The sequence below is a fragment of the Saccopteryx bilineata genome, chromosome 1, assembly GCF_036850765.1.
Source record: "Saccopteryx bilineata isolate mSacBil1 chromosome 1, mSacBil1_pri_phased_curated, whole genome shotgun sequence".
In the NCBI taxonomy this organism is placed as follows: domain Eukaryota; kingdom Metazoa; phylum Chordata; class Mammalia; order Chiroptera; family Emballonuridae; genus Saccopteryx; species Saccopteryx bilineata.
In genome coordinates this window covers 185,554,820-185,580,599 of record NC_089490.1, presented here as the reverse complement: position 1 = coordinate 185,580,599, position 25,780 = coordinate 185,554,820, and the positions used below count along the sequence as shown (strand labels likewise).

Genomic DNA, 25,780 nt, shown 5'->3' with positions numbered 1-25,780 from the left:
ATGGTTTTCAGTTCTTTTGGGTATATGTACCTGGAAGCGGAATTGCTGGGTCCCAAGGTGGTCCTAATTTTTGTTTTTTTGGAGTGTGCCATACTGTTTACCGTGGCGGCTGCTTCATATTCCATTCCCACCAGCAGTGCACAAGAGTTCCAGTGTCTCCACATCCTCGCTGACATATTTATTTTCTGTGTATTCCAATTGTAGCCATCCTGATGGGTGTGCGGTGGGATCTCGTTTCCTGTATGATGAGTGATGTTGAGTACCTTCTCGTGTTCTTGCCGCCCTCTGTGTGTCATCTTTGGAGAATGTCCAGATAAATAATTTAAAAAGTAAAATGAGCCAAATTAGGACAATATATTACACGACGGCTTGTAAGAATGGTTTCTGGGACCAGAATTCTTTCCTGCCTGTTCCTCTGTGGACCTATAGTCCTCTCCCAATTTCTTTCTAGTTAGAGAGGATAAGCTGGGACCTTTTCCTTTTTCTTGAGCAGTGCTCTGACCATCTGGTGCCATTCCCTTCCGGGGATGAGACACCGTGAGGCCTCAGGAGCTTGACGTACCGACACGGGCTTCAAGCCCTCACTTGCCTTGGAGCGCCAGGGCCTTGAGATAGTGCCATGATGGCCACTGGCTCACCTGCTGCCTTCACTCGTGAGTGCTGAGGTGACTGGCACGTCCCCAGTCTCACTCCCTGGCCAACCTCAGTCTTAGAAGATTTGTGCATGGAAATAGCGTTTGTGAGGTTTTGATTCTGAGTGTGGGTAGTTCCACCGTGTGTGTCAGTTGTCTGGGTGTGTTTTTCCACAAAGAACCTTCCAGTTTCATCTTCAGTCCTTCGGGGGTCACTCTCTCTGCACAGAGTGGGGGGGGCATGCTGTTCCTGCACAGGGTCGGTAGTAAGTGTTTTAGACTTCGACCCACCATGAGGTCCCTGTTGCAACCCGCTCATCCCAGGTGTTGGAGCAGGAAAGTAGCCAGAGAGCGTATATGAACCACTAGTCATGGCTGTGCTCTAGGACAGCTTTATTTAGAAAAACAAGGCGGCAGGCCGTTTGGCCTGGGGATGGCAGCTTTGCTGACCTCCGAGCAAGAGTGTCACTCCTCACGGTCTCTGTCATTTGACCAGCCTCAATTGTTTCACCGCAGGCAGACGTCCAAGTGGAGCAGACCCGCCAGCACTTTTACGAACTGTCTCTGGAATATGTATGTAAGCTGCAGGAAATCCAGGAGAGGAAGAAGTTTGAATTCGTGGAACCTGTAAGTACCCCAGCTGGGGTTGTTCCATTGCAAGACCTCTGGGGTGTGATGCAGAAGTTTATCATTCTGGATTTCATGCCTGGTTTCCAGAGGCAGTAGTGCACACACATGAGGCAGGGAGGGCATCACGAATTGTAAAGGGCAGACGCAGGTAGCCATGATGTCAAGGAGTCACTGACATGTGCGTAGTCCTCAGCCTCGTTTGCCCCGCAGCATGGAACGGGAAATATTGCAAATGTGAGTGAGGGTGGGTGGGAAAATCTTCACTCTGTCCAAGTTTGTCTCTGAAGCAAGTACACTGGTCCCAACATGGGTAATTTCAGCAATTACTGCTAACAGGTTATTTCTATCGCAAGTCACAGTGCTAATGGCAACCTAAGTTAGGAACCAGTGTGCGGAAGGTTTGAAACTTATTATTATTATTTTTTTGTATTCTTCTGAAGCTAGAAATGGGGAGGCAGTCAGACAGACTCCCACATGCGCCCGCCAGGATCGACCCGGCACGCCCACCAAGGGGTGATGCTCTGCCCATCCGGGACGTCACTCTGTCGTGACCAGAGCCACTCTAACGCCTGGGGCAGAGGCCAAGGAGCCATCCCCAGCGCCCGGGCCATCTTTTGCTCCAATGGAGCCTTGGCTGTGGGAGGGGAAGAGAGAGACAGAGAGGAAGGAGAGAGGGAGGGGTGGAGAAGCAGATGGGCACCTCTCCTGTGTGCCCTGGCCAGGAATCGAACCCAGGACTTCCGCATGCCAGGCTGACGCTCTACCACTGAGCCAACCGGCCAGGGCCTTGAAACTTATTTTGTGAGTTACTCTGACATTGCTTTATAGTTATTTTAGAAACATAGGATTTTTGTGTGTGCTTATATAGATATATTCTAATAGCTTCAGTTCTTCATATATTCAATATTAATGTTTAGGCACATATGTGAATATATTTATCTTCTGAATCAAAATGCAAACGATATTTCATACTGTGGGTGTTAGCAAAAAAATTCAGAAACATGAATTTGATTTTCAGTATTTTAATGTAGATGTTTTTGTGTCTGATTTTTAAAAAGCAGCTTTATTGCTATAAAGTTCATGTGCTTTACAATTTATTCAGTGTATATGCAACTTTGAGGGAAAAAATCAAGTAATGATTATTTAAAAATTGGCATTCATTGGAAGCTATAGTCCAGTTGGAGTAACAGAATTAATCTAAATTAAAGAAAAAAGCTTTCTTAAAGCTTTCTTTTTTTATTATTATTTTTGTGACAGAGTCAGAGACAGACAGAGAGGGACAGATAGGGACAGACAGGAAGAGAGAGAGAGGAGAAGCATCAATTCTTCATTGTGGCTCCTTAATTGTTCATTGATTGCTTTCTCCTATGTGTCTTGACTGGGGGCTACAGCAGAGTCAGTGAGTGACTCCATGCTCAAGCCAGAGACCCTGTGCTCAAGCTGAATGAGCAGGTGCTCAAGCCTGTGACCTCCGAGTTTCGAGTCTGGATCCTCTGCATCCCAGTCCTATACTCTATTCGCTGCGCCACCGCCTGGTCGGCCTTAAAGCTTCCTTTTTATGTGAAGCAACAATAGTGGATGACATTATTGAGTGTTTACAGTGCTCATTGTTCAAGTCCTTGTTCTAAGTTTTTTACTGTGTGCATGCACTTTATTCCACAGAATAACGCAGGAAGAAATATTTTTATCATCTCATTTAGCAAAGGCCAGGTTTCAGCAGATTGCCCGACTTCTCGTAACAGTGCTGAAGTTGGGAATTGACCCCTCGAGGCCATTTGATGACAGAGCCCCAAATTCAGGATTTCAGGATTTCCTAAGCTCTTACCCCAAATCACCTTTACTCACTTCAAACTCACTCACAGGAGGGGCAGAAGCAGCTGCCTTCTCATTGAGAGGGGCAGGTGGAGGGCTGGTGGGAAATACCACCTTGAGTACCACCCCGCCTCTGCCCCTCTCTCTGCTCCAGAAACTGAATGTCCTTGTGGCCAAACAGGTTGCACTACGCTGATGGCCATTGAGCTCTTTGATTCTGCGATTTTACTCTCCTTCTAGAATCTCTCCACAGTGATAAAGTTTCAGTTATAAATGAATAGCGCAGTTCTTTTGACCACAAAGAGCCAATAAATAATACAGAATTCCATTTCTCATACATATTCTATAAAAGCTGTTTCATGGCTTTGGCATTTAGTGAAAAAAAATCAGAAATCCTCTTTTTAAAGAACTAATTTATAGGTAAGATGCAGTTAGATTTAATTGATTTCTTGAATCATGGTGAGATAAGGGACACTACATGGCTGTTTTTACGTTTTGCTTTTTCCCCCCAAGTTTTTTTGGTGCTAATGACACTCTTTCTTCTTTGTCTTAGATGCTGTCATTTTTTCAGGGAATGTTTGCTTTCTACCATCAGGGCCATGAACTTGCCAAAGACTTCAATCACTACAAAATGGAACTACAGATCAACATTCAGAATGTAAGGAAACAAAAGCTTTCTGGTATCAGAAAATGTCTGAGATGTGTATCTTTTATCTGTTAAATGAAAAGTCATAAAACTAAAACCCAGCTGATAATGTTTTAACTGAGAAACTGAGGTTACATTGCCACCTTCTGGTCAATCAGCAGAAGAAACTGCTCACCAACTGGGTGAGGCGCAGGGAATTCTGCCACCTGGTGGCTCTTTTTAAAGTTTTCATATAATTTACTTCCCGTGTTTTTTGGAAAAGTCACTAAGTATGTTTTTATAATCAAAAGTCACATAATTCCTTTTAATTTTTACTTTTCCAGTTTTTTTTAATTTATCAATTATTTTACTTATTTTTTTTCTGAAGTTGGAAATAGAGAGGCAGTCAGACTCCCGCATGCGCCTGACTGGGATCCACCGGGCACACCCACCAGGGGACAATGCTCTGCCCATCTGGGGTGTTGCTCTGTTGCGACTGGAGCCATTCTAACGCCTGAGGCAGAGGCTATGGAGCCATCCTCAGCGCCTGGGCCAACTTTGCTCCAATGGAGCCTTGGCTGCAGGAGGGGAAGAGAGAGACAGAGAGGAAGGAGAGGGGGAGGGGTGGAGAAGCAGATGGGCGCTTCTCCTGTGTGCCCTGGCCGGGAATCAAACCCGGGACTCCTGCATGCCAGGCCGACACTCTACCACTGAGCCAACTGGCCAGGGGTAACTTTTCCAGTTTCAATGAAATATAATTGACAGACAACACTGTGGAAGTTTAAGGTTGACAGAACTTGACTTAGATATATGGCAAAATGATTACCACAATAAGTTTAGTTTGTATCAGTCACCTTGTAGTATCCAAAAATTGCTTTTCCTTGTGGTGAGAACTTTTAGGATCTACTGTTTGTTAGGTTTGGGTTCAGGGGTTCTTTAAATCCAAAACCCCTTTAAACTCAAGTTCCCCTCACCCAGCGTCTCATTAGGGCAACTTCTTCATTAAACATCTTCCTCAGCCAACCTCCCCCTCCCTATAAGCACCCCCTCCCCCCCACAGGTTCTGAGGAGCATCCTTGGGACAAGGCCATTGGGAGGGACCTGAGAGTTGGGAAAGGGAGACAGTCTGTGACCAAAGGCAACAAATCAAGATACGCTAATCTGAGCATGTCCAGGTGCAGCCAACCCCATGCCAACAAATGCCTGCAGCAACCCCCTTATCAGACACCCCTTCCTGCAGCTCTCGGCTGATGGCACTGGGGCCTCAGCCCGTCTGTTTTGCAGATGCATAAATAAACTTTTTGTACAACTTATCAGGCCTGTGCTCCTTCAGCCGGTCTAGCACTGTTCTGTCAACTTTTAAACACCTATATCATAGAGTGATGTTAACTATAGTCCTGCTCTGTGGGGTAGTTCTCACTCTTTCAAATCAATGGGAAAAAATTTTTTTAAAAAAAGGAATAAGAACTCTGTTGTGGAAGTGGCTGATATTAGGACTGGGCCACAGAAAAAGTATAAGATGAACTGGGGACTCCTTTTTGGATCAGGAGGTAAGGGATTGCTTAGAAAATTAGGGCCCATGTCAAAAGACACAGGAGCCAGCTGAAAAGGACCCCACTGGTCCCGTCTGACAATTTGAACATTAATGTAAATAATGAAACTACAGGGTGAATAGAAATGTGTGTGTATCTGTGTGTGCCCACACTCCCATCTCTGCATGTATGGTACGCGCACCCACGTGTATGAGTATACGTATGTATAAAACACAGATGGAAAGGTGTGAGGGTCGGGAGGAATCTCAGCAAAAGTTCAGGGTATGATCACTATTGAGATGGGGATGGGAAGCCCCGGAGATAAGAGAAATGGGGGCGCCAGAGGAACCAGCCTTCAGCAAAGCGCTCCACGCTCTCTGCAGCTTGTAAGTTCTTACCACACACAGATCTTACAGAAACCTCTCAGCTTGTATTTAAGTCTCTGCGATACGTTTTACCCATCACAGTTTACATGTCAGATCCTCACCCCCTTAAAAACATGTCCCGTTCTTTCATTTTTCTGTTCTTAGGACCCTTAGTCACCCTTTCATTACGAGGAGGAGAGGAGAGAAATATAAGTGGTATTCAGTTCAGCTCCCCCACAGTGCTCAGCTCAGCAGTTTTTCGGTATTAATACAATTATTTTTGAGACGTCCAGAGGCTTGCTGGTGCTGACTCAGCAGTCGCTGAGGTAATTCCGTCCCACACCTGCGTGTGCGCTGTCAGTGGACATCAGAGATATCGGCAAACCACGCATTTCTGGGTCTCAGAAATGTGACTTCTCTCCTCAGATATCAAAGACATTATTTGTAGGTGAGATTTTTTTCCCATCCCCTTTCTTCTTCTGAGAAGAAATGTCATTTTCAAGTGCAGGTGGCTTGAACTGAGAAACATGACACTCGTAATTAAGTTTAAAGGAAGAGTGATTGATGTCTCTCAGAGTCTCAGCACTTAGACGTAGTGCGAGTATCACAGTAACGAGTCACATGACCAGGTGTCCCTGGTGGATTCCGTATGGTCTGTGAGATTTAGCAGTGTTTTAAGAAGTGGATGCAGGCATTCTTAGGGTGAATGAGAGAATTATTCTTGGTTTAGCAAGCGTCTAAAGCAGGGGTCTCAAACTTGCGGCCCGCCGAACAATTTTGTGCGGCCCACAGACTAATCCACGAAGTTCAAAATATTTTGGATAAAATTAAGTAAGCCTAGGGGCCTACTTGTATTTTTCATTTCTCTAGCATCCTAGCTAGATATTAGCTTAGTTAACAGCAGTTGTGATGCGAAATACAGTTTCTGGTCGTTTTGTGACACTGAGTAAACTGCATGTACAATTGTGCTTGTTGTACTGATTTTTTTTTGTTTTCAACTGCAGTGAGAAAAGTGTTGTGTAACAGTTGCCTTTTGTAGACCTAGTGCGGCCCGCCTAACGGCTGTGATCTTGCTCTGCGGCAAGATGCTGAGTTGAGTTTGAGACCCCTGGTCTAAAGTAAATAATCTCTACTTACCTTGGCTCCTCTGTTAGCTATTGTACCATTGTTCTCCCCTTTTCTCCACAAGGAGACACCCTGGGAAGGCTGGGTGAAACTTACAGAAAAGATGCTACAAACTTAATTACAGTTATCCAGAGACTTTTAAAAAAAAGGTAAATGAAAAAACTCACGGGAGAATTGAAATCCTGGGTGCGCACGCGCGCGTGTTTGATGCATTCCAGACGCGGACGCGCTTCGAGGGCGCGAGGTCGGAGGTGGAGGAGCTGATGAGGAAGATCCGGCAGAACCCCCGGGACCACCAGCGTGCCAGCCCGTTCACGGCTGAGGGCTACCTGTACGTGCAGGAGAAAAGTAAGGCCGCCGGCCACTGGGCTTTTCCAGGCCTGCTAGATAATGGCTTCTCTGACCACTCTGGTATTTGTGGAACAATTATTCCTTTCGCTTCCTCTGCCTCCTCCCACTGCAGTTTTGGGGGAAAACACGTTCCTACTCTAGGGAAGGGACAGTGAACTATGCTTTCCAGCCCCTCGCCCCCTTTATATCCTGTGGTCCCTCGGAAGGGAGCCAGAGCTTGGCGGGAGGCTGAAAGTGAGGCGGGGTAGTCTCTTCCTCCTCCTCCTGCCTGACCCTCTCCTTAGCACCAACACATGCACACACAGGCACGCACACTGGTATACTGTTGTCCTCCCACATCTTCGGGGGCATTGGTTCCAGGACCCTGCAGATACCAAAATCCTTGGACGCTCAAGTCCTTCTGTACAAGGGGGTAAAACTGCATACTGCGACTGCGCAGGCGCCCCCTCCCACCCCGTCGGCCCCGCCCTCAGCCCTGCTGCTCCTTGTTGAAGTCCAGAGGGACAGATCTCTCTCCTTCCATCACACGCCATCGCTTTTCCACACCGGTCCGAGGTCGCTTGTTCTTACTGTCACTACCAGGTTGATTGCAGGTGGCCATGAAACGTATTCCCAAGTGGTGGCGGCCTCACGTCTTTCCCAGAGTCTTTCATGCGGTGTCTTAGTGATGAGCCAGCACAGAGAAGGGTCCTTGTGTTGAAGTGAAGGCACCCAAAACTCTTTTCTTAACTTCTGACGACTTGGTCTTACTTTCACCGTTTCGCTCCTGAAGTTTGCTTCTCCAGCTGTAGAACGTGATGGCTCTTTAGCTGAGAGGAGGAGAGGGGGGAAACATTTCCATGTTTGCTGCCCCCCCACCCCTCCACCCTGTCCCTCCCTTGACCACTGTGGGGGGTGGGGCTTCACAGCTTTCATTTCATCTGTCCAGTGGGGCTGACAGAGGGGCCTGGACCATCAGCCTGCCCACTCCCTGGCGGAGGGTGCCTTCCGGGGAAGGTGTGGTTGGTTATGTTCAGCCCGCAGGATGGTGGTTCCTTGTCCACTCATCCTTATTCCTTCTGGGCCCTTTGTCATCGTGAAGGAAAGCCTGATGGCCTGGCAGAGTCCTGAATCTTTCTGATGCTGCTTTCCCTTCTTAATCTCAGTTTATTGAATTTGAAAGAATTAAAACATAGGGTAGAAACAGGTTGAATGTTTGTGTCATGTGTCCAAGTGGGAGGAAAAAAAACCCACAGGAAACTTTACTTTCTGGATTTTTACTGTTTTTTTCCTTTTTGGAGTTGGGCTGAAACTGGACTTGGGAAAAACCCCCAGAAAAACAAGAGTGGCAAAATTCTTTTCTCGTTAACTATGTGCCAGGCACGGTGCTAAGCTCTTTAGAGTGCCTGTCTCAGTATTCCATTAAAAGAACCCTGGAGCCCTGGCCGGTTAGCTCAGTGGTAGAGCGTCGGCCTGGCGTGCGGGAGTCCCGGGTTCGATTCCCGGCCAGGGAACACAGGAGAAGCATCCATCTGCTTCTCCACCCCTCCCCCTTTCCTTCCTCTCTGTCTCTCTCTTCCCCTCCCGCAGCCGAGGCTCCATTGGAGCAAGGTTGGCCCGGGTGCTGAAGATGGCTCTGTGGCCTCTGCCTCAGGCGCTAGAATGGCTCTGATTGTGGCAGAGCGACGCCCTCTGGTGGGCGTGCCGGGTGGATCCCGGTCGGGCGCATGCGGGAGTCTGTCTGACTCCCTCCCCATTTCCAACTTCAGAAAAATACAACTCCCCCCCCAAAAAAAGAACCCTGGAAAGTGTAAGGCCCTGTCGCTCCACTTGCGAATGGGAAAATGTTCGCTCAGACGGGCGAGTAGTGTCCCTAGACACGCACCTCCTCAGTGTGGGCCTGTGGCTTGGTTGCTGGGCTCCCCGGTGTACCCTCCCCTGCAGCGGCCTGGAGCTCACTGGGATGTGAAAATCATCATGAGCCCTGTGCTCCGAGCTGGTGGCGTGGTAGGGTCACGTGGGTGTCAGGAGGGGTCGGCAGCCTCGCTGGGGCGGAGACCTTGCTGTTGAGCTCAGAGACTCTTGTGGTTTGACTTTGTCATTTCTTGGGCATTTGGTCTGAGCTTGAGTTTTTTTAGTTTTTTTTTTTAAATATTGACATGACAACAATATACCATCCTGTACTCGAGGTTTTATTCTGAGCATTGAATGAAGTATCAGTGCAGTATTCTGTTTTCATGAACTCTGGAACAAGCTCCAGATGCTAGCGGTTGATGATAACACACAGTGGCTCTCTGAGTCTAACCTGGGGACTAATGATGGCCTGAGACGAGCCTGATTCTGGCCTAGGGAACCCTTTCATCCCCCACCCCATGCCCCAGCCAAGAGAATGGAACTGGCCTTTCCTAAAGCTAAATGTAATGTACTTATCCAAGTGAGTTCTTTTTCCTCCTAACTTTGTCCTTCTTGAGTTTTAGGTGTAGAAAGTTTACTTGTTTGTTTTGAAATGATGGTGATAACAGATGTTAAATTGCTTTTTAAAAATGCCTTTACTTGGTGGAAGAAAAAAAATCTGTAGACCTTTGTTGAACCTTGACTGCTCTCGAAATGCTGTATGCTAGGTCCCCCAGACGTTGACCATTGTCTTTTAAGAGCTCTGGTGATGGCAATACTGACTTAGCAAGAGGTCAGAAGTGGTCCTGGGAACGTTCTGGTGCATCTGTGGACAGCTCACCCCTGAGTTCTTCACACTTCCTTTCAAAGCATGGCTTTTCCATCGGCAGGGCTGCTGCTCACCAACAAGCCAAAGTGGACTCAAAGCAACTCGCTGGATTTCTGGACTGCGTGTTTTTTTGAACACTTGTGATTCTACAATTCTTGTCAGTTTGAAAGGCCGACATTGAGTCCAAAGTGGTCAAATGGAATGCTTGAAACCCTCACAAACTCTTAGCACCTAGAAAAAAAAATATATAGTTTACAGTGAACAGCTTTTCAGGTGTGAGAGGAAAGTCCCACTGACTGTTAGAAAAATGTCTTTAACCCATTTCTCTTTGCTGAACGCAGTAGGGCCTTTTCTCACAGAAGCCCTCAGAGCCTTCTTCCCCTGGCTTGTCCCTTTTATACAAACGAGCTGTTCTGCTAACTTGTTGCCTTGAACCTTCATAGTTGCTGCTTCCTGGGCTCCCTCTTTAGTCCTGTGGAACTCTGTGCACTTGCTTCTTTAGGAGAGAAGATAGAAAAAGCTGTTTCTTGTTGCAGGGCCTGCTCCATTTGGGTCCAGCTGGGTCAAACACTACTGCATGTATCGGAAAGCGGCCAAGAAATTCAACATGATCCCCTTTGAGCACAGATCTGGCGGGAAACTTGTGAGTGCTGCACTTGACCCTTTGTGTTCTGTGTGAGGGTGTCTTTGAGGGTGGCGCCGGAATAATGTTTGTGTTCACTGATCATAAATACATTTTATTTTATTGTTTTAGGATTAAAATTTTTGTTGTTGTTTCTAAATAAAATAGGCCAGAAAACACCATTTTTTTTTTTTTTTTTTACTTGAATGCATGGGTTTCTATGGTCAGGACTTACCCAGGTTTATTTCCATATACTTTGTATCTTCTTTTAACATTAAAGATGTCTTATAATACAGATACATTTTTGTAGTCGTGAAGCAGGCGTGGAAAATCAGGCTCGTGGAGAAGAGGCGGCCCTGAGGATGGCGCTCTTGCAGGGCCGAGGGGGTTAAGGTTCGGCATGAGGTGTCATCCGAGTGTCCTTTCAGAGTTCGCTTGGGTCCCGAGTCATGTCTTCCTAATTATGGAGGTCTGTTTTAGCCACCAAACAATAAAAAAAATACATAACTGTAACTGGTATTTTCAATATTTGTGTATTTGAATGTTTGTTTAAGATTACCTCCTGATGCTCATATTCTAGAAAATGTTACACTGTTCCAGCAGGGTGTGCTCTGACTTTGTCCAATTAGTTCTGTGCTGAGGACCTGTGTTCCTCCTGCACATGGCTTCTGTCTCCGGCCTCCTTCCTTCCTCTTTTTAATACTTTTAGGAGGATGGGTTAGTGAGGTAAAATGATATCATAAAAAAATTAAGGAAAAACATCAAGCTGCCTGACCTGTGGTGGCACAGTGAATAAAGCGTCAACCTGGAACGCTGAGGTCACTGGTTCGAAACCCCAGGCTTGCCCGGTCAAGGCACATATGGGAGTTGATGCTTCCTGCTCCTCCCCCTTCTCTCTCTCTTTCTCTCTCTCTCTCTCTCTTTCTCTCTCTCTCTCTCTCTCTCTCTCTCTCTCTCTCTCTTGCCCCCTCTATCTTTCTCTCTTGCTTTCTCCTGTTTAAGATGAATAAATAATATATATATATATATATATATATATATATATATATTTTAAAAATAAAGTCAGGCTCTTCACTTAAGAAACAAAAGCCACAGAGATTGAGTGGTTCTAGCTTTCGATGATCAGGAGAGCCAATCTAGTGCCCTTCCTGTACTCTCAGGTAGATGCACGTGGCATCGAAATTTTTATAGGTCAAAAATGATCACCTACTACTGGCTATTTCCTGTGGTATAATGTAATGGGAAACGAAAACAACTTATTCTCTTTAAAAGAGTACAGTACAAGGAACACATATTCTAACACATGGAAAATGCTTTGTTAATGTTAAAATTGGTGCACATGAGATCTTTATTGTCACTGCCATTAAATCAGGATCCAGAAAACCCAAAGAAAATGACAAAAATGGCTAAGATTCTACATAGTGTTTAAATAAACTAGTTTGGAAGATAATATATAGAATAAAGGGACTTAATATCTTGATCCCCGCCCCCCCCCCCAATGAGAGGGCACCTCAGTGTGTTTGTGTTTATACTGTAGTGTCTGAGAGTGTTGAAATGATTATTTGCAGGGGGATGGCGAGGTGTTCTTTTTGAAAGACTGTACCAGACGGCATGTCGACTCCATTGACAGAAGATTTTGTTTTGATGTAGAAGCTGCTGACCGGTAAGTGATGGGAGTTACTAGACTTCATAAAAGAGTCATGGGGGAAAAGTTTTAAAAACATGGAGGTAAATTGTAATTGAGAGCTCCAGGACCTGGAAGAAGGCTGTTCCTTGTCCAGCCTGTGTGGGGTCCACTGTGAGCTGTTGAGTCTGGGTTACTATGTTTAGCTGTAAGGGACAGCTGGATCTGGGCTGGTGTCTGGAGTCATTCTAAGCAGTATTGTCACTTAAAAAGGAATCTTAGGCGTTTTATTGTTGATCCAAGCCAAATATGTGGCGTTAGAGGAACACTGTGTGAGAGGAGAGAAGTGGGTGACAAAGCTAACAAGGGGTGCTGGTGATTGTTAGCACAGAACAGTGTTCTTTGTCGTGTGTGGGAATGTTCCCTGTACATCCTCTGCGAGAGGACGGGTCTGGGGTATGCTCTGTTTGTTAAGACTGGTGTGTTGTTATTGTACCACTTTCAGCTATTTAGTTATAAAAGAATTTTTGCCAGAGAACAGAAAGTGAGGAAAAGGAAAAAGTCCACTTGTTTTTTCTTTTTTTTCTTTTTAAATTTTCACTGAGAGGGGAGGCAGAGAGACAAAGTTCCGCCTGCTCCCTGACCAGGATCCACCCGACAAGCCCTCTAGGGGGCGATGCTCTGCTCATCTGGGGCTGCTGCTCCATTGCTCAGCAACAGAGCCATTTTTTTTAGTGCCTGAGGCAGAGGCTACAGAGCCATCCTCAGTCCCCGGGACCAATTGCCTTGAACCAATTGAGCCAGGGCTGCAGGAGGGAGAAAGAGAGAGAAAGGAGAGGGGAAAGGGTGGAGAAGCAGATGGTCGTTTCTCCTGTGTGCCCTGACCGCAATAGAACCTGGGACATCCACATGCCGGCTGACACTCTATCATTGAGCCAACCGGCCAGGGCTAATCCACTTGTTAATATTACTTTGTGTCTGGCATTTATTTCTATGTCCTCCTAGAGCACCAAGGAAAGTCATGGTATTCAGTGTTTTTTGTTGTTGTGTTCTTTTGTTTTTTTGGCTTACAGTATGGTGGTCTTCTGCAAGACCTGGTTTTGGAAACAATGTTATTTATTTATTTTATTTTTTTTTTCTGAAGCTGGAAATGGGGAGAGACAGACAGACTCCTGCATGCGCCCGACCGGGATCCACCCGGCACGCCCACCAGGGGCGCAGGGGGTGATGCTCTGCCCCTGGGGGGCATCGCTCTGCTGCGACCAGAGCTACTCTAGCGCCTGGGGCAGAGGCCAAGGAGCCATCCCCAGCGCCCGGACCATCTTTGCTCCAATGGAGCCTTGGCTGCGGGAGGGGAAGAGAGAGACAGAGAGGAAGGAGGGGGGGGGGTGGAGAAGCAAATGGGCACTTCTCCTATGTGCCCTGGCCGGGAATCGAACCCGGGTCCCCCGCACGCCAGGCCGACACTCTACCGCTGAGCCAACCAGCCAGGGCCGGAAACAATGTTCTTTAGATAAGGCTGTTTCATATTGGTATAATAAAAGTTTTAAATATGAGATTTTTAAAATTAAAAGCAAAAGTTTATTTCAGGTCAGGACCTAATGATACAGAAATAATTCATGCTTCTTCTTCCCTTAGGTGATATAACTGAGCCTGTGGGTTGGTGCAGGGAGGGAAAATCCTTTACAGTAGATGAATTGAAGATGGGTACTTACAGGTGTGCCCGTAAACACCATGGTAAATTTGGCACTACCATGAAAAGGGCAGGTCACTCCATAAGTTGTTTTCCAAGATTGATTTAAAAAATGAAGGAGGATGTCTCAGCAAAAGAGGTTACATGTTAAGCCAGTAAGACCTGATTCAAAAACTTTTAAGAAGAGATTCCAGCTGTGTAATACAATGTGGCATACCTCTGTGCAGCACCCACAGTGACATGCTGAGGCCTTCCTACATTTCAGTGTTCTGAATTCTCCTGTGCTTTTTCTCACTCAGTCCTCACCACACCTCTCAGGTAAAATCCTTCCCATTTTATGATGGGGAGCTGGGACCTAGAGCATGTCAGTGAGCTGCGTGCGCACACGCACACACGTACACACGTAGCTGGGAAGGGGAAGAGCTGAGACTTGAACTCCTGTACTTGGCCTGCAAAGCCCACACTTTTAACCACTATGCTGCAGGCCTGAGTGTTACTTTGCCGTTGTGCTGTTTCCCACATGATTGCCGAAGGTGAGTCAGCAGTGACAACAGCTAGAAAATGAGTTACAGGAGGTTAATCGGATTTCTGAAAGGAGGCTACTTCTGGTTCTTCCTATATTGTTTTAATACACTTGATACTATGTTTACTCAACCCTGTGTATTCTCTGAGACCTTGATCGGCCAGATGCTCTTCATTAACCGTGCTCCTTGGGGTGATTGTGACCTCTTTCCACCCTTCTCAGAGGTTGACGGGGGATAAGTATGGAGTTATTTTTATCTGTAAAAGAGAACACCTTGTTAGGAGCCTCCTAGCACACTTTAGAGCTGGTTTATTCCACTGGTTCGTGCTGGTTTATAGGGAGTCCTCTTTTCAGATAGATTTTGTGCTTGTATAGATCAGGAAAGTAAGTTTCCTCATTAAGTAGGGTGGGGCCTGGAACCCCGACCCTTTTAGTTTTCTTCGTGCAGAAATCTCTAATTTACTTCTCTGGGCGCTTGGAGCTGCTTTCCAGGAACGGGTGTCAGGAGGACCCACAGTCTAGCTGGCTAAAGAAAGGCTTACACACAGTTGTGACACCTGAATGGATAACTGAGGGATGACTGGGGGACGGCTGGGTTTGAGCCTCCGCTTCTGGCAGTGTGGACAGCATGTGTGAAGGCCTGGAGACGGGAGGGTGTGAGCCATGGGAGGTCCCAGGTGATACCATCACCGCTGGGTGAGAGACGGGGAGAGGTAGAGAGGAGGGCTGAGATTCGGGGCACGGGCCTCACCTGCAGGTTTTCGAGCTTAATTTGTTAAATGGTTTTAAGCAGGCCAGTGAGGGACAGTTATATTTTTCAAAACTCTATCTGGTGGAGAAAAGATTTGGGGGACGGCAGGAGAGGACAAAAGGAGCCATGGATTGGTGTGGTGGCAGCAGGGTAGAGCCTGGGGGAATGGCCTTGGGGAGGGGGTTAATGGGTAAATTGGATGTTGTAGTATAAGGTGAAGGACAGGAAGGTTTCTGCCTTGAGTAACTAGATGATGCCATTTACTGAGAGAGAAAGCGGGGAGAAATAGGATGGAGGAAGATGAACTCAGTTTTGGTCATGTTGAATTAGATTGCTCTGGGCCATTCCTCCTCTCCCCTCCCCTAACAAATACATAAGATGTGGTACATCCCTACGATGAACTATGACCTGGCCCTGAAAAGGAGTGAGGAACTATCATATCAATATATAGTGTGTGCGGCAGTGTGGATGAACTTTGGAAATAGTGCGTTAAGTGAACGGAACCAGTCACAAAGAGCACATAGTGCATGGTTTCATTTATATGAAACGTCCAGAACAGGCAAATCTTTGTAGACAGAATCGAGATTAGCAGCTGCCTAGGATTGGGGCTTGGAGGGAAATGGAGAGTGACAGCCAAGGAATATGGGTTTTTTGGGGGAGCGGTGATGAAAATGTTCTGAAATGGATTTTGGTGACAGTTATATGTATATAACTTGGTGAGTATCTTAAGCCGTTGAATTGTACACTCTGTAGGTAAAATTTATGGTATAAATTATAGCTCAATTAAACTTAAATAAGAGGAACTACAGCTATAAATAAGTACCATAACTAAAACTAAGATTTTTTTTTTTTATCAACTGTATTGGAGTGACTTTGGTTAATAAGACCCTGTAAGTTTCAAGTGGATGTTTCTGTGATGCAGGATCTGTATACTGACTGCATTGTGTGCCCACCACTTACAGTCAGATCGTCTTCCATCACCATAGATTGGACCCCTTTTACCCTCGACCTCTCCCACCCCCTTTCCCTCTGGTAACCACCACACGGTCGTCTGTGTCTATGGGTTTCAGTGAAACAAGATCCTTAACATGACTGCAAACGTTCACTCCGTGCCAGCCCTGCTCCAGACACCGTGGGCCGTGAAATGGACCTGTCACTCACTGTAGGTTGTAGAAGAGTGTTTTGTAGAGTTGTTTCTCCTGATGGGTAAGATATTGTTCCCCCATCCCCGCTTCCAACAATTTTGTTATGTCCTGTGCTTTTGGCTTCATTGGCATGCTTGCCACATGCCACATTGTGCTGTGACCCCCACATATTTGCCTGATAAATAATTTCCATTTTCTGAAGTTCTCCTACACATCACATTTAGGAACTGCTTAAAGAAAATGCTTCCCATTTTGGTCTGACATTTCAGATATTATATTGGGTTTTATTTTGCCCTGTCCCTAGTTCATTGCATTTAAAAGAAAATTCCATTGACTTGAGAGAGAAGGAGAAAAGTATCAACTCATTGTTCCATTTAGTTGTGCACTCAGTGGTTGCTTCTCATATGTGCCGTGACTGAGGATCGAACCCGTGACCTTGGAGTGCTGGGACGATGCTCTGTCCAATGAGCCACTACCCAGCCAGGGCCAGTATATTGTTCTTGAAAGGATGACAGGATATTTTTTACTTCGGTAATTCACCCATTTATATTTTCATGATGACTGGAAGATGAAATCACCTGCATATTTGAAGCATTGTGCATTTTTACAATGTGTTTACATCAGTGACTTTATTTAGCTTCTTTGTGCATGGAACTGTACTGTTTGTCACTTTAAAAGAGTTCAGAACATGTTGCTTCCAGAAACCCATGCAGCTGGACTGAATAATAAGAATATTACTGTAGCACATTAGCTGTAGCAGTAGTTGTAAGTATTTTATAGTGCATGCCATTCAGGCACCTACACAGTCATCTACTGTGTTTGGCACTGTGTTAAAGGCTTGATTGTAAGAGAACTTACAGACCAAGAGGGTTTGCAAACAACTAATCATTCAGAGGTCTGCTTAGGTGCTTTGGGAGCTGAGGAGTTATAGGGAGTGGGTTTGGCTGGGAAAGCTTACTAGAAAAATTGATTGTTAAATTACATTTTGAAGATTCCATGCGAGTTTGGAAGCCCAGAGGAAGGGAGTTATAGACGTCTTGAGAAAACGTCTCAATCGTCGCGATAATCTTTTTTAGTCAGAGGTTCTCTGAGCAATTTTCTGTTTAGAAACCTTTGTCAAGGCTGGAATGGGGAGGGGCTGGGCAGGGTGCAGGTGCTGACATCTAGTGGACCAAGGCCAGCAGTGCAGCTGAGTCTTGAGCACCAGACAAAAATCTACAACAAAAGGGTCATCTGGTTCCCGATGTCCGCAGGGTCGTTGTTGGGAAGGAAGCTGCTCTTAAAGCTTTTGATAAGACAACAGCTCCAACAAATGCTGTGGGATCAAGTGGAATTGTACTGTTATGTGAATATATTTATGAGTTGTAAAGTTCAATTAAAAAAGTATGACTAGAGCTTAATTAGTTACAGTGCAGTGGATGATTTAAAGCTAGTTGGGAAGGGCTGTGTGTGGCTTTATCCTGTCGGGAATGGTGCGTCCTTCAAGAACTCTTAAGATTGTAGGGTAGTGAGAATAGGAAAGGAAGTTATTTTTAAAGAATTTAGATAGAATTGGTAGAATATGGAACGGATAAAATTAGAAACAATACTTCTTGTTTATAGGTTTCTGTATATCTTACATTTTTTCACAAGGGTAAGAGTTTACCCTATAAATGATGCTGTTGTTGATAGTGGCCTACTGAAAGCCACCTTTTAGATCCCCCCAATGTTTGAATGGAAATCTGCATTGCCATTAGTCTGAAATTTTTTTTTTTTTGTATTTTTCCGAAGTTAGAAGCAGGGAGGCAGTCAGACAGACTCCTGCATGCGCGGACCGGGATCCACCTGGTATGCCCACCAGGGGGTGATGCTCTGCCCATCTGGGGCATTGCTCCCTTGTGGTCCGAGCCATTCTAGCACCTGAGGTGGAGGCCATGGAGCCATCCTCAGTGTGTGAGCAAACTTTGCTCCAATGGAGCCTTGGCGGGGGCAGAGGAAGAAAGAGAGGAAGGAGAGGGGGAAGGGTGTAGAAGCAGATGGGCACTTCTCCTGTGTGCCCTGGCTGGGAATCAAACCTGGGACTTCCACATGCTGGGCTGACGCTCTACCTCTGAGCCAACCGGCCAGGGCCCACATTAGTTTGAATTTGTTCTTAAAATATATACATGCTGAAGGACATTGGGGTCTGCATCATAGAAACATTTTTAGCTTTTGAATAAAGCTGTAATGAATAATTGTGGATATGAGTTTTCATTTCTCTTGGACCAGTATGTTAGATTGCCGGGTCTGTGCGTGTGTGTGTGTGTGTGTGTGTGTGTGTACATATGTGCATGGGTATAGTTGTGTAAGTATATGTATACATGTGTGCCTATTTGTATCTATATGTTTGACTTTTTAGGAAATTGACACTTTTCTAAAGTAGTTTTATCTTCCACCAACAATGTATGAGGGTTCCAGTTTTCCACCTGTTTCCCAACTTCTTTTGTGGTCTTTTTTTTTTCCTGTATTTTTCTGAAGCCGGAAACGGGGAGAGATAGACAGACTCCCGCATGCGCCCCCGGGATCCACCCGGCATGCCCACCAGGGGCGATGCTCTGCCCACTAGGGGGCGATGCTCTGCCCCTCTGGGGGGTCGCTCTGTTGCGACCAGAGCCACTCTAGCGTCTGGGGCAGAGGCCAAGGAGCCATCCCCAGCGCCCAGGCCATCTTTGCTCCAGTGGAGCCTCCGCTGCGGGAGGGGAAGAGAGAGACAGAGAGGAAGGAGAGGGGGAGGGGTGGAGAAGCAGATGGGCCCTTCTCCTGTGTGCCCTGGCCGGGAATCGAACCCGGGACTTCTGCACGCCAGGCCGACGCTCTACTGCTGAGCCAACCGGCCAGGGCCTGTTTCCCAACTTCTGATTATTCTTGTTCATTTTAGCAGCTCGTGCCTAGTGACACTGAGCACACCTTTTATATTTCTTCTGTTGTGAAGTGTCTATTCAGATAGTTTGCTCATTTTAAAGAATTCGGCTGGGTGAGAAAAGGTGAAGGGATTAAGCAAAGACAGAAAAAGCCTCACAGACACAGACAACGTGAGATTACAAGAGGGAGGGGAGAGGGGAGATAGAGTAAAGGATAAATGGTGATGGAAGGCAACTTGACTTCGGGTGGCGAATGCACAATACAGTGTATGTACTAGTATGTACTAGTATGTACAGATGATGTACTAGTGAATTGTACACCTGAGACCTGTATAATTTTATCAACCCATGTCACCCCAATAAAGTCAATAAAAATTGAGGTAAAAAATATGTTGGTTTTCTGTTATTGAATTGTAGGAATTGTTTTAAGTAAACTGGATAGAAATGTTTTATCAATTTTGTTAATTTGAATGTTTTCTCTGATCTGTGGTTTGCCCGTTCATTTTCTACTTAGTGTCTTTGGATGAAGAGAATTTTGCTGAAATTGAAATGATCAGTATTTAAACATTTTATTGGTAGAGCTATTTGCTCTAAGAAATCTTTAGCCCAAAGTGATGAAGATATTTCTTGCCATTTTCTTATAAAAGCTTTTTAATTAGTCTGTGATGTGTGCAGATTTTTGGGGTGAGTATGATGTGATTTGTGGAGGTTGGGTGTTACTTTTTCTTATACAGATATTCAGTATTTCTCGCACCGTTTGTTGAAAAGGACTTCCCTGTGATTGAATTGTTGGCACCTTTGTTACAAATCCTTTGTGTATGTGTAGGTCTGTATCTGTTTCTAGAGTCTCTGTTCTGTTCTTTCATCAAAACACACTGTCATTATTGCTGTTGCTTTATAGTAAGTCTTCAAGGCAGAGGTTGTGTGACTCCTCTGTTCTTTTTCAAAATTGTCTTGGCAGTTCTATATCCTTTGCATTTCCCTGTTTCAACGATCAGTGTATTTCCACACAATGGCTACAGGCCAGTATTATCAATATGGAACATTCATATCATGAGTATAACTTTCCACTTATTTAGTCTTTAATTTCTCTCAGTAATATTTTATGGTTTTCAATATAAGGGTCATGGACATCTTTTGTTAAACTTCCCTATGTATTTTATGTGTGTAGATGTTATTTTGAAAGGTAGTGTTTTTTATTTCATTTTCCAATATACTGTTACTGTGTAGAAATGCAGTTGGTTATTGTTCCAATAATATTGCTGAGTTCATTTATTAGGTCTTTGTGGTTTCTTCAGGATTCTTTTCATATATACAGTGGTATCATATGTGAATAAATACAGCTTTCTTTTCAATCTATATGTCTTTTATTTATTTTTCTGGTCTTACTGCACTGCCAAGGCCTCCAATAATATGTTGAATAGAAGTGGTGATTTTGGGCATCTTGCCTTATTCTTGATCTTAGGGGAAAAAGCATTTCACTTCTAAAGTACAGTGTTAGCTGATGATTGTAGATGCTTGCTGTTTTTATTTTTATTTTTTTAAGTGAGTGGAAAGGAGGGAGACAGACTCTTTCATGTGCCCCGAACCAGGATTTACCCAGCAGCCCCATATGGGGCTGATGCTTGAGTACCTAGCTATTTTTAGTGCCTGAGGCTGTTGCTTCAAGGAGCAACAGGGGCTACACTCTTGAACCAGTCGAGCTACTGGCTGCAGGAAGAAAAGAGGGTGAGAAGGGGGATAAGGAGAGAAGCGGATGGTTGCTTTTCCTGTGTGCCCTGACTGGGGATTGTACCTGGGATGTCCACATTCCAGGCCGACTTTCTATCTACTGAGCCAGCTGGCCAAGGCTTGTAGATGCTTTTATCATGTTGAGGAAGTTTTTATATAGTCTCAGTTTTATTCATGAATAGATGTTGAATTTTGACAAAAAAATTGTCAGTATCAATTGAAGTGAGCATTAAATATTTTTCTTGAATCTGTTAATGGGTGAGTGGCGGTGAATTTTCTACATCAAACTAACCTTGCATTCCTGACACAAACTCTACTTGGTCATGCTGTATTAACCTCGGTGGATATTACTGTATTAATTTTGCTAATGTTTGATTAAGGATATTTGTATTTATGTTCTTGTTTTATACTGTTTTTGATGTTGATACCAAGATTATGGTGGCTTCAGAAGACATGGGAAGTTTTCCATCTTGCTCTATTATTGGAAAGTATCTGTGTAATAATATTGGTATTATTCTTTCTTTCTTAAATATTTGTGGCCTGTGAGCCATCTTGGGATGAAAACTTTTTTGTGTATGGAAAGTTTACAAATTACAGGTTCAGTTTATTTAGTTAAAGGGACATTCAGATTTCCATTTTTCTTTTGTTAGTTTTGATAAATTATGTTTTTTCAAGGGATTTATTTCTGCTAAGATGTTGACTTACTGGCATAAATTTCTTTATTATAGCCACTGATTTGCATATCTGTAAGCTCTGTAATGATAATTTTTGCATTTTTTGATGCTGAAGATTTAAAATTTTTTTAAGTCTTGCCTTGAGTTTTATTAATTTTGTTATTTCAGATAAAAACCATATTGTCCACTTTATATATCATTGGTTTTTGCTTTTATCTTTATTTATTTTTATTAGCTTTAGGTTTTATTTTTTTTCTTTTAATCACTTCTTAAAATGGAAGGATTGATTTTCCACTTCATTTTTGAAAGTAGACATTAAGTTTATGAATTTCTAAGTACTGCTTAACATGCATTCCACAGATTTTGATGGGTAGTGTTTTCTTTGTACTTCTTTTTACATTTTGCCTGTGATGAGGACATAACTGTTGCATTTTACCTCATGTGTTGTTTAAAATACGTTATAAAATTTTCAAATGATTGAAGATTTTTTATATGTAATTATTATTATTGCTTTTCAGCTTTCATCCTCTTTTGATTGGAAAACAGACTCTGTATTTTGTCAGTACTTCAAAGTTCACTAGATTTGTTTCCTTGCCCCAAATGTGGTCGATTGAGTAAATGATCCAGGTGCACTTGAGGACAATGAGTTTTCTGCTGTTCCTGTTGTGTTCTCTAAATGTCAGTGAGATCAAGTAGATTGATAGTGTTGTTCAAATCTTCTTCATTGTTTGATTTCTGATATTATTTACCAATACTATGCTAGGGATGCGAAAATCTCTATGATTAATACTTGCCTGTTCCCCTTTAATTTTGTCAGTTTTGACTTAATGTATTGAATATTTGACATTTTTTTGTGCATACACATTTTATGATTGTTATATCTTCTTGATGAAGTGACTCATCATTATGAAATATTTCTTGTTTCTGCTAATAATCTTTATCTTAAATGTACCATGGTTGCTATTAATAATGCCACGTTTGCCTTATGTTTAGTGTTTACATGGCGTATCTTTTCTCATTTTCCTTTTACATGTCAGTATCTTTGTGTTTAAAATGTGTTGTCTATAAACAGCATATAATTGAGTCCTGCTTGAAAAAAATCCAGACTTTTTGGTGTTTGATTTTTCTTCAGGGTTTTAGTTCATTGATGTATAGTGTAATCAGTCATCTGTATGGGTTTATGCCCACCATATTGGTTTTGTTTTCTGTTTGTCCTCTTTGTTCTTTGTTCTTCCCTTCTTCCTTTGCTTCTTAGTGAATTCAGTTTTTTTTAATATTCTATTTTATCTCCTCTATTTGATCTTTCATTATGCCTCTTTGTATGTGCATTTTTAGTAGTCATCCTAGAGAGTATAACGTGCATTTTGAAATTATCATTGCAGCTGCCTTTTCATAAACAATATAAGAACCTCACAAAAAGACTTGTAATTACCACTCTTTTGTTTCTGTGCCCTTGATATATTTTAATTCTGCCGATACTATGAACCTCATAATATATTACAACTTTTAACTTATGAAATCAATAATCACTAATCTTTTAAACAAATATAACATTTTACTTACAATATGCATATTTGAAGGTATGTATTTTTTTTGTCTTTTATATATCGACACATTTTTTATTCATTCTGATTTTCTTCATTATTTTCTGCAGAACTGAGAAAATATCAGTTTATCTTGTGCCATTTTCCATGAGTTCCTTAGGCTAAATTAGTTTGAACATTTCTTAGAATGCAAGTCTTCTGGAGAAGAATTTCTAATGTTTTGTCTGTCTAAAAATGACTTTATTTTGTCTTTATTTTTGATGAATGTGGAATTCTGCATTGACAGTTTTTTCCCCCAGCACTTCAAAGAAGTCATTCCATTGGTTTTTTCAGGCCTCCATTTTTTCTCATGGCAAGTCATCCATCTTTCTTATTGTTCCCCTGTATGTAGTCTTTTATTGCTTCCAAGATTTTCCATTTTATGGTGTGTCTAAATGTGGTTTTCTTTGTTTTCTCCTGCTTGAGGCTCATTGAAATTCTTGGGTATGTGGTGGATGATGTCTTATCAGTTCTGGAAAGTCTTAGCTATTATCTCTCCAAATAGTTCTTCATTTTCTCTTTCTTCACATTCTGGGATTCTGATAGCATCATGATAGACTATTTGATACTTGTTTCAAGTGTACCTGCAGGATTTTCATTTATGGAAGCAAGTGAGTGACAGGATGGTGAGGCTAATGCCGTTGGAAGAAAAGTTTATCACTTTCTGTTTCCAAGAGAAGACATGCCATGATGCCACTCAGGGCCACACGGGACAATGTCAGGTTTTGTTTAGGAGTCAGAATTGGCAAATTCTGGGCTCGAGGACTGGGTTTTGGTGGTCTGGTACCTGGCCCCGAGGAAAGTATTGGCTTGGTTGGAAGTATATTAAGGGAATGGATGTGGGTGTAGACTCAGGACTGGTTGGATTGCACATGAAAGGTGTCCTGAAGTCTCCATCATTGTGATTTTATTTTCCATTCTTGCCTATCCTTTTGTCTCTCTCTAACAGTTTCTATTTACTTGCCGAAATTTCCTTTAGTTTGTGAAAGTTGGCCGTTTTTTGCATTGGATCCTTTAACATCCTTCCAGTTGTTTTTAGATTCCAGTTGGATTTTTACCCCCTGATTTGGGTTATTTCTGGGTGTGGGTCTCATGGCTGCTTCCTCTCTTGATGTTGGGCTACATTTTCTTCTTTGCCTGCCTTGTAATTTTTTTTTTGGTTGAATGCTAGATAGTGAATGTAAGAGAGCAGAAGAGACTGAAGGGACACCTCAGAGTCACTTTCAGCCCCGCTCTCAAACTGCCACATTAACAGTTGATACGAAGTCCCATGGGAAGGAGTTGGAGGATGGGTCAGGCTTTCCTTGTATCTACAACTTCTAGGGGTTCTAAGACAGCTCACCATCCCCTACTCTACATTTAAGACTTTGTTAGAACACATTTCCCCATCTCTGATGGCGTCCCCTTTGTTCTGCTTCACAAAAGCTGAAAATAGCCGTGTGTGCCCCGTGTGTTTGCGTGTGTCCTCCCTCTCAAAGAGAGGGGTTGTAACTTTCTGCATTTGGACTCATTAGATTTCTTTGCATCTTCATTCTCAGGTGGTCATTAAAAAAAACTACTATCACATAGGTTTCCCAACGTGTTCTTCTAAGGGTGAGAAGGATGTTGTCTTAACAATTCGCTACACTCTAAGCAGAAGCGGCACTTCTTTAATTCATTGATGTTTTGAATTCACTTTTATTAGAGGGTATAATCATGCTTCTGACTGTATCATTGCTCTCTTGAGCTATTTGAAACATCTTTTTGGTGGACAGAAGAAAGAAGTTCCTATAAAGTCTTTACCCTTAGTAGAATCAGACAACATACTTTTATCATCTCTGGAAAAGTGTATGATTCATAGATTTGTACTTAAATTTTTTTTTACAGCAACCTTATGAGAAACTGATCGTGGCATCTATATTTCTATAACGTTTAAGAAGTATTTGGTTTGGCTTTGGCACTTTCCCTTTCTTGTAGTAAAATTTAGTGTAGAACTTGTAATGTGTTGGTTTGGTTCTTTTCTTTTCAACATTCCTCTTAGAAAACCATTAGAATATTTCTGATTGTTACTACTCTAAGGTTGGTAGCTGCTTCTTAGATTTTTCCTCTTAGTTTCTCTGTTTACAATAATATCTCATTAATTGACATAGCATAAATGTCTTGTGGATATTTGTCTCCGCTCATATTTTTTGTATATTTTCTTAATTTGTAGGCTCATTGAGCTATCATGTGGAATGTAAGGAGAATGCATGTCTTCCATGTGCTTCAATAAAACTGTAAACACTGCAGTTGAGAGAGAATTAATGTACATGGGGTCAAGTGTAGAACACAGATAATAGCTCCCTAGACTGCTTCTCTTGTGTGAGCCTATGGCAGTTGCTGGTGCATAGTATGGTAGTACATATTTTTTTAATGAGTGAATGAAAACAGATTGAGAGTGATGAAGAACTTGTTTACTATTTATTTTATATTATTATTCTGTTTTGTTTATTTTTTATTCAGTGAGAGGAGGGGAGGCAGAGACAGACTCCTGCATGCTTCCCTACTGAGAGCCACCTGGAAAGTCCACTAGGGGGTGATGCTCTTCCCATCTGGGGCATTGTTTTGTTGCTCAGCAAAAGAGCTCCTCTTAGCCCTTGAGGCAGAGGCCCTGGAGCCATCCTCAGCACCTCAGTGCCAACTTGCTCCAATGGAGCCTTGGCTGCAGGAGGGGAAGAGAGAGAGAGAGAAAGAAGAGAGGGTGGGGTGGTGAAACAGATGGGCACTTCCCCTGTGTGATCTGACAGGGAATTGAACCCAGGAC

The 25,780-nt window shown here is 43.5% G+C and overlaps 1 protein-coding gene across 2 annotated transcripts in view; it reads left to right on the top strand.

Annotated features, from left to right (window-relative positions):
- The window catches only part of ARHGAP10 (Rho GTPase activating protein 10), a 294,328-nt gene that overhangs the window by 124,557 nt on the left and 143,991 nt on the right, over positions 1–25,780 (top strand). For both annotated transcript variants that reach the window (XM_066281188.1, XM_066281179.1), the window contains exons 6-10: positions 1,149–1,259; positions 3,628–3,732; positions 6,940–7,069; positions 10,310–10,416; positions 11,964–12,058. In XM_066281188.1, the coding sequence (XP_066137285.1) occupies positions 1,149–1,259; positions 3,628–3,732; positions 6,940–7,069; positions 10,310–10,416; positions 11,964–12,058 (548 nt within the window). The remainder of the gene's footprint in view (positions 1–1,148; positions 1,260–3,627; positions 3,733–6,939; positions 7,070–10,309; positions 10,417–11,963; positions 12,059–25,780) is intronic.